The sequence below is a fragment of the Chenopodium album genome, chromosome 19 (assembly GCF_948465745.1).
Source record: "Chenopodium album chromosome 19, dcCheAlbu1.1, whole genome shotgun sequence".
Lineage (NCBI taxonomy): Eukaryota > Viridiplantae > Streptophyta > Magnoliopsida > Caryophyllales > Amaranthaceae > Chenopodium > Chenopodium album.
In genome coordinates this window covers 12,722,726-12,732,483 of record NC_137852.1, presented here as the reverse complement: position 1 = coordinate 12,732,483, position 9,758 = coordinate 12,722,726, and the positions used below count along the sequence as shown (strand labels likewise).

At 36.1% G+C, this 9,758-nt stretch overlaps 1 protein-coding gene across 1 annotated transcript; it reads right to left on the bottom strand.

Annotated features, from left to right (window-relative positions):
- Positions 1–234: 234 nt before the first annotated feature.
- On the bottom strand, positions 235–9,758 carry LOC145596104 (calcium-dependent mitochondrial ATP-magnesium/phosphate carrier protein 1-like). The gene is made up of 8 exons (XM_081652530.1): positions 9,534–9,758; positions 7,872–9,398; positions 4,208–4,625; positions 3,416–3,560; positions 3,103–3,218; positions 2,941–3,019; positions 1,213–1,446; positions 235–871 (listed from the first exon to the last, which is right to left on the bottom strand). The coding sequence occupies exons 2-8, from the start codon at positions 9,043–9,045 to the stop codon at positions 530–532; spliced, it is 2,508 nt and encodes an 835-aa protein (XP_081508656.1). The 5' UTR covers positions 9,046–9,398; positions 9,534–9,758; the 3' UTR covers positions 235–529.

Genomic DNA, 9,758 nt, shown 5'->3' with positions numbered 1-9,758 from the left:
GTGCTTTCAGGTAAACCTCCATAATAGATGTAAAAAAAGACACTGAAGTTTAAGAGAAAGTACTTAAAACTGAACGTAACAAGAGAACTGAATAGGATTAAGATGGCCTACACGTTTCAAGATTGAAAAACTTTTTAATGAACAAATCTTTTGGCTTTTGATCTGCACCATATTTTATCAAATTTGGTTTGTATGAATCACTACTCGAATACAGTAGTAACATTACAGTACACGTGTCCAAATGAACTAGACCGCGTAAAATAACAAAAACATATGTGCATTTTGTTTGTAACTAAACAACCAAAAGCTACAAATATGAACATCAGGCAAACAAAGATCTGCCACATTAAATCTAAAACACATGCTGCTATTTTCGGACAGGAAAAAAAACCTCAAAATTTTTCCAGCAGCAATTACATGCTATCTCTATAGGAAAACAAAAGAGCCTGCAGCTGTACTAAATAGAACCAGCTTAACAACAAAAGGAAGGCGGTCCAGTGTTGTTTTAAGTAGAACGTTAATTTGTTAGCTACTTCTGTGGAATTTCATCCACTGTTGTCGATGATGTTTCTTCATTTTTAATCATGGCATTCTTTGCAAGCTCATAACCTGCGAAATTCATTGCACCTAGGGGAGCAACCCAGAAAAACCTTGGTAGTGCTCCTTTAAAGAATCCAAGGGGGCCTTCATGGCGAAGAATAGAAAATGCAATCATTGAAGTTGATACTGGTAGGCCATGAGGCGCCGTCATCATTCTAGTCTTTAGCACATCAAATGGTGTAGTGACAACAGCAGCAATCCCTCCGGATAGTGCCCCGACTGTGATCGTCTCCCATGCCTCTAATTCCCGACCCAGGACATGCTGAGCAAGCTAGTGAGTAACAGAAACAATTCAGCATTTGATAAGATATAACAGAAATATATAAGAGAGTAAATTCTGAATATGACCAAATACTGAGTGATCAGTGTGAAAAGTCCATATGCAACACGGATTTATCATCATATAGTTTGTGATCAGTTGTTCAGGTAAGCTTTGTCACAACATTATCCAATGAGATTTAAAAAGTTCTCTAAATCTTTTCAGCTGTGCACATATAATATTAGTATGTACTAAAGCATAATCCCATAAGATGCCCATTAACAATTGTGAATGCTTAGCATTTCATATAGAGATATAAAATATTTTAATTGCTTATAGAAGAGGGTAGATACCTTTTTGGACTCTGCATATAGCCCCATGCCAGCTACATATAGGGGAACCTCTCGGCAAAGGGTTACACCTGTCCCACGAAAAAATCCCTTGAGACCATCCTGTTGCCAAGTACCCACAATGGCCTCCCCAACATTGTTAAAAAGCCCAGCCTGTAAACGCTGCTTCAGTACCTCACATGGTATTCTAGTTGCAGTGCCGAGGATTGTGCTACAGAATGATGCTAATGATTGGATCTGAACAAGGGGAAAAAAGATAGGTCAGAAACCATCCGAAAGAAGATTTCTAAATTTTGTGATGATGTATTGCTGCAAGGCTACTTGCTGACATTTTTCTTGCAAGTACTGTTTTGTGGCAAGTGACATCAATCCAAGACATAGGCTACAATTGGAGAATATGCATACTTGCAGTCTTGCAATTAAAAAGAAAATAAGTCACAAATAGCAGAACCAAAAGCTGTGAATAAGTAAAAGGGACCACAAGCTGGAACCCTTATTCCTAAATAACAGATGTTTCCAACATCAATGCCCCATTTTCATTGTCAGATGCTTCCCCTGATTTTATTTTTTTTTTGGGAAGTTTTGTAAATAACACCCCTTCAAAACACACTATTTAGAACTGACCACCCCTTTTTTTCAATATTAAGAATATCACCCTAAAATATAAAATAAAAAAATTAAAGGTTAGACATCACCACTCTTTCTGTGATTCCAGCCAAATTTCCGACCTGGGGGCCCACAAAATGGCCAGTTTCTTTGTTTTATAAAACTTGGCCTCCATTTTTTTTTCCTCCCCTTCAATTTGAACGACTATGCTCCTCAACAAAACTCCAATTCACCCACAATTCTCCAAATTATCACAAAATTTCCCTTGTAAATTACAAATCATGCATCGTCAATAATTCAAATTCTCCCAGTAGAATGACACTTAGGAACATAATGGAAGCTGGATACAATTCAAGTTTTACAACAAAGTTGGAGTGTAGGAGAGGTCATAAGTCATGAATCTGTAAGTTAGAGATCTTGGGATTGAGAACAGAATAAAACTATTTATACAAATGAGATAAGTCCGTCCAAAAATTATGCATCATTGATGCATGATATGCAGTCAAGGAGAGGAAAAAGACCAACCTTCCAACAAATCACAAAGGAATATAATCATACACAAAAAGATGTTGAAGTGCGTGAACGAGAGGAATGTTTGTCATGTTTTTCTTGGAAGTGGTGGACTGGACCATGATAACTCAAGAGTCTCTATTGTCCTTCTTTCACAGTCCAACATTTGTAGCATCCAAATACTAAATTTAAAGACTTTTATTGCTAAGATGCCTCTCATGCAACCAGAAAAAAAAGTGGTTGTCCATAACTCCATAAGGGTTGTTTGTCTCTTATCCTCACATGGTCAGACTCGAACACTGGTTACAGGTTGTAAAGTTAAAATATACACAAAAGGTACCTGGTGACTGAGGTAATACCACAATTACCAATGCACACTCTACGACTCAATTCTCTGTCATTCAAAAATAATGTATATATATACACAAATCAACACAAAATATATCAATTCTATATCCATGATAAGCACACTTCAATAACAAAACATAGCATGACAACTGTTTACTTGGAAATATTAGAGTTAAGTTTAGCCTCCAACTGTATATGGTGGTTGTTAGAAGAAAAAAAAAATAGTCTATATTGTGCAGCATGTGATGCCTAGGATAACATTAGTACCTGCAGTTCAGGCAGATTTGGAGCAACATTTATTAACACAAGCTTAGTAGCTTCAAAAGTTCCAGTTCTTAGTCCATGGCTGCAATATAAGAAGTAAAATCAGAGGATGTAGCAAATAAATGGAAAGATAAGGGTGACAACTGACAAGCAAGCAGTAGTAACCTAGTAAACTGCCCAAGAATTGCTGGGATGGAACCCCGGTATAAGCCTCGAACTCCAATTTCTGGAACTCTTGATATAACCTCGGGAAAAGAGAAAGATGATGTTTGCACACGAGTCTGAAACCAGTAAAACATTGTTAGATACAGTGAGTTCAGCAAAGACAAAATTTCTGAAAAACGATTGCTGTAAAACTAATTTTTCCCCCCGTCTTTAGGTTACAAAAAATTATGACTAGTTAGGAGCAGCCGAGCAGGCAAACTATCAAAGAAAGAGAGAGAAGACAACAATTCAAAGTTCAAATATGGATAATTGCCTTTATGGTGTCAACTGGATGTAATAAGGATGTTGAGAGCCCAGAGGCAAGACCACCCGCTAAAGCAGATCGTAAAACACTTCCAGTAGGAATTTCCACAGGTGGTGCAACAGGAACTACAGTTGCAGCTTCAAACCAAACATTCCTGCATAGCACACACGAAGACTATAATGAGTTTCTCCAACTCAATTACACATATAATTTTTGGAAAAAAAAAATCAAAATTTGGCTAGGGTAATTCATGGACTCTGCTAACTTCAAGTGGGGAATCCCAAAAAACCTAACCTGTTTGAAATAGCAGAATATCAAACCAACTTTTAATCAGTTCCCCAACATACACACAGGCGCGCATGCAACCCCCCCACCCCCCCCCCCCCCAACACACACACACACCACTTTTGAAGCTACGGAATCCTAGACAATTGTTAGAGTAGAGAAAGAGAAAAAATAAAGTGGGCCTGTGTGACCTGAGAAATATAAAGAGATTTAATAGGTAAAAAGGAAAGTGATGCATCTAAATTGAAATTTCCAATTATAGAAAGTGATGCATCTAAATTGAAACTTCCAATTATAGAAAGTGATGCATCTAAACAAACGGAGGTAGTAAATAAATAAGGGACAAAAATGTAGATGGCCACATAAAGTCTCTTACAGAGTTACAGCCAATAGATCACATCTATCGTAATAAGGTATCAGCATATCCATGCTTCCACTAAAGTTATTTATGAACAGCTAAAATAACCAATTCAGACCTCCATATGCAACAACTACAATAATGAAAGGCTCTCTCACCGTGGATCATCTTGCAAACGATCAGAAGGTAGCAACATCATAAAATTGCGAAAATGACCATAAGATATGGACCCTCCTGTGTCTGCATTCAAAAATCTCATCATAGCATCTGCATTGTCCTCGTTTGCAGGAAGCCCAGCATTATTTAAAGATGCTAAAATTTCACTTTTCTGAAGTGTGCCAGACTTGCTCAGGCATAAAGAGGTATAAGCACGAAGAATAGTTGCTTCCCTCTGTTCCATCAACGTCGAAAACTGCTTCCAGCCGAAAGATTTTGCAAATAAGTGACTTCTAGCACGTCGCAGAAATTCTCTCGCATATCTGCGTGGTAGTTTTCTTTTCCTCATTGCTATCTCAAGATCTTCTAGGTTTACCTGGCCATCCCCATCCCTGTCCAACTCCTCAAAGAATCTCCTTCCTGTAGTAGGAAATGCAAATAAGAACTCTGTATAAAACAAATGAAGTTGTGTAATATAAGCAACAATAACCAGAAGAAGCATAATTATTGCTGAGTCATTCAATTATATTACATATTTGCACACAAAAGGGTAGACAGAGCCACATCATAATAGAAGAAATGATACACTCACAATAGTTATTACTCCTAAGTATACATATACTTTGCTGACTTCTACATACCTTTCTGACTAAAAAAGAGCCTGAAATATAAACATGCATCACTTGATCTTATGTGGAGACTAAGGAGTGATAGAAATAAAGGGACTGTTCTTCCATGTCAGTCACTATCTTTTGACAACTATATTAGTATTTTGCTTTCTAACAAGACTTTAAGGTCGTTGGTGGACTTGAATTAACTTGTATGCATTACATGCACAAAGGCACAACACTAAATCTTATATAAAAAAAATAAAATAAAAAAAAAAAAAAGGAAAGAAAAAAGCTACAAAAACATGTTGATTTCTTCATTTGCATTCCCAGAAGATCCAGAAAATGAACACATTTCCAACATATTTATTACTTTTACAGTTACTATACTGACGACACAGATACACCCTCCTTTTTTTTTTTTTTTTGTGCAAGTGCAACACTTTCCTAATTCGGCTGTTTTTTAAAGTGTCTAAATTTATTATATATCTCTCTCTCCACCCATGGTCCCCACTCTTACTTTTTTTATTATTTCCCTCCACTTAAATCACTTATTTTTACATAAACTATTCACCCACTTTCTCTATCAATTTAATACCCCAACAAACCCCACTTACATACAAAGTATAACTTTAACAAAATTAAACTTAAATGTCTAATCATGGAAGCCAATTGTTGCACATAAAAATAGAAATTTAAAAGTAGTTTACATCCAAATATACGATTTTGGAGGAAAAAAATTATAAGTAAACAAAAAGATAAGAGATCTGATCTGAACAACCTCTGAGCCACATTTTACAGCCATATCCATGATACATGGAGTAAGGCAGCAGGCATATAACTGTTCCTTTTTCTTATACTGGACATACTTCCTTTCATTCTATACCCTTTTACTCTCTTAGTTGTTCTTTTTGAGAATTAGGACACCAATACAAAGTTTCATAAATGAAGAATAAGAACATTACAACAAAGAAAACTAGAGCCCAACAAAGACATACACATAAAAGTTAACCATTGGCATTACGCAATTGTGATAGATTGACCAGGAAAGGGCACCAGAGCGCGAAACTCAAAAGAGAACAAGAAGGCAGACCTACCACACAGGGCATCCAAAACAAAAACTCTACTCTGGGAAGAGTCTGCCGAATGCTCTCTTCACATGTCCACAACACCCACAAATTTAAAGTATACATGCCTACTACCAAAGGACTTTCCTCCTTTTATATCTAGATAATGTTGTGAGCTTCCTCTATTATTTTTAGTTGTACCATATTGACTTGGCATATTTGTCTATAAAATAAAAAAATATTTTTAAAGTTGACATTGTAAATATATAAATTGAGACGAGTTCAATAAAATTCCACATGGCAATATTTCCCTAAATATAAATAATCAAACATGGTGAATATAAATAGTGAAAAAAGCCCATATGGTACAGCTACAAAAATCGGAGGAAGTTTAACATGCAGTGCATTACACCACCACCTCAAATAGCCGTTTTTATACATGAAAGATGCAAACTTGCAAGTTGCAACATAAAGTACAGGTAATCTATGACATGCTTATTGGAATTTAACCATTTCCTCAAATAGTCTTTCCACCAGCTATACATAACATGCTTATTGGAGAAAAGATTTGCTTGGCCTATCAATAACAGCAATTTTATACTAAAATTGAGAACATCTTTAACTGACATAGTTCCACCAACCCCTCATAAGCCTTTACCCTTTCAAAAACCTTTGATTTCAATAAAAGATTAGTAAGTAGAAATCAGTGAGCATTTTTAGTAGTTCACAAAGTCATTATAATTTATATAAGGTTTGGAGGAGAAGGCATAAAATAAATTCTCATCCAATATGTATGGTATGAAATGTCTACAAATGAGTAAGACTACTAGACATCTATTAATTATGTGAGCTCCCTAGTTCCCAATCAGAAGGAATCCCCACAGAGCTACAAAGATGTTTCCAAAGAATTCAAACACAATCTCCTAAAGTCTTAATATCTAGATCTCATTCCTCCAGCTTAAAGAACAACAGGCCTACAGATTAGATCCAAATTCACCAAACAATCTGCCATAGGCTCCCCACCCTTTATACAAACCTCATGATTTTCCACCCTCTATAAACTACAATGAGTGGTGCAGAAGGGATACTGAGCAAGCAAGACTGAACAAGTATATCATGGTCCCACCAACAATATGTACGCCCATTTCCACTCACTTAACAAACAATATACTTCCATGACTTCAAAAACCATAGAAGAAGCTTCTACAAGTATTATATCTTAAACAGACCTCACACTGGGAAAGCATTAAGAAACCTCACAATCTGCCAAGACAGCAAAAATTTTGATAGTGATCATAGTTTCCAAATTACATCAATATCTACAACACTGTATTCATTTAGAGTAATCTAGGCATATAGATGAGCATGAACTCAATGATTTGAAAAACTATAAAACTAATTTAAAATTCCTCCAAATCATTGGATAGGAACCAATGAGGAATCCCCATGCTTCATATAAATGACAACCCTGATCTGCCCCTTCAAGATCACAAAATTCAAAAAAAATCACCACAAGCCAATAGAGGCCCACTACCTAGGCAGACAATTCATTGACACCTAAAAAAACAATAGTAGCAGTAATAACACTTATTAAATCGCCTTTACCTAGTTTCACAACCTTCATGATCCATAACCTTGTCCAAGTGATACCAAAGCACTTAAGTGTGCTTTCATAATTTCATATTTGCTCCTTCCCTCATCGCAGAGAGGAAATCACCAAACAAGGCAACAAAACTTGTAAATAAGACCAACTTAAGCATCATCCTTTCTCATTGATGTAACTAAGATTTTTGTGCATGTTTGTATGTACTAGATCCAAACATGAAAAATAAGAGCTCATATGCAATTATGCATCTATGACTGTCACATACTATAGTTTAATCCTTCGTACACCAATGGGGAAACAAAAAACAAAAACCAAAAAAAAGAAAAGCAAAAGGGTTTAATGTGTGGCTGATAATTGAAGCAGTAAACAGATAATTTGAACATACCTTCAGCTTCAGTGTACCTGAAGAAGTCTTGCACAGAAAACAACTTTTTCTTGTCAGGAATGTCTTTAGAAGAGCGTCCAAGATGAGGCACCAGCTCGATAAGTTCTGAAATCGAAATGGTTGACAGTGTTGATTTCAAGCGCTCGACATTGGAAAGAGGGATATTAAGCAGCCCACTGGCTAGTTTTTGAGCTGTTAAGCCTCCTGATTCCTCACTATTAGTAGTAGACACACTATCATCCCCATCTTCTTTCACTGGAGATGTAACTCCGACAATGGTAGATGGTGCTCCACCTACTCTTGCAAACTTTAAATTTCCTAAAAAGACATTCATATCTGCCCTCTTACCCTCTAAGATACTAGTCACTGTCTTCCAGTGATCCAAGTGAGAGGGGAATTGAGGTGGGGGTGATGACGATTCATAAAACCTTTCCTCATTTTGTTTAGCAGCATGATCAAGCTTTTGCAGACTCTGTGTTATCTGTTCAAAAATGAGAGCTACCACCAGCTCGAGGCTTAAATGCTTCCCTTCATTGCACTTTGTTTCCTCTCTTGGCAACATCATAACAAACATACCCTTTTTTGGTTCATTTGTCTTAAAGTCACATAAATCTGATGATTTTGACAAACGGTCACACGAACCCTTTCCCTCATCACTTGTCTTTGAGCACCGTTTCTTTCCTAATTTAAAAGGCGTGGGAAATGCCTGTGCAAAACCATTGAGAAACATCGACCATGTCATAGCAAACTGCAAACAGTTCAAGCACGATCCGTCCTTTTTTCCCCACTCCCTTTCTTTTGGCTTTTCCTTTAACACATTGACCTTAGGATCAGCATTGGCACAATTTGGCGAAAACATGCCCAACATACTCTTTATTGGTAGCTTTATCGATGGTCCTTTTCTCTTATTCTCATTAGAACTACCATGGGAAGGGGTACTTTTCTTCTTTGACACAGATGAATGAAGTTTGCCGTTCTTACTACTGACACCAGTACTGCTAGAACCATTCAACTGCCCTAAAAGTTCAGCATTTCGATTGCCATTCTTTCCCAACCAAGTTAACTCAAACTCCTTAGTAGCCTTTCTAAAACCCGCTTCTAGCGGCGAAAAAGCATCCTTAACAACTTGAATTGAATTGAGTAATGATTCAACAGGGTCATTCCCAGACACCATCCCTTAAACCCTAAATCTTTAATCCCCTCTATTAATCCAGAATTCAGAAATTACAAATTAAACAATCACAAGTTACAAACCCTTCCCAAATCAATAAATTAATGAACTTCAATCAGCAAACACTTTTCAACAACAACATTCAAATACAAGGAATGAGATCTTTCCAGCAAAAATCAAACAAAATAGCAAAAACCCAATTAATTTCAGCAAAGATTGAAGAAATTAATGCAATTCAATCTCAATGTAACAGATTACTTGGATCCCATAAACAAAAAACTTCCATTTTTACCGAGATATAATGCTTTATAACTGCAAAAATCAACTTCTGTTGACAAATTAACAAATGGGTACACCTGAAATTCAACAAAAACAAAAGGGTACAGCTTAAATCCAACTATTAATTCCAGCAAATTGAAGAACACAAATTATTACAAATTATCATATTTTTTATCTACTGTATTAAAGGAGAGAGAAAGAGAAGTACTTACTAGATAAAGTTGTGAGGATATTATGATGATAAGAATTTGGGATTTCCCAGAAATTTTCAGACAAAATCAAATGAGCAAAAACAAGAATTGTGGTGGCTGGGAGTGAGAGATTAGCCCTTTTTTGGGCGTTAATTTATTTTTATTTTTTGTTTTTATTTCTTTCTGATTTGGGGGAAATATTATTTTATTTTTTTCAATTCTATTTTTCTCCACCTTTTCTTTACT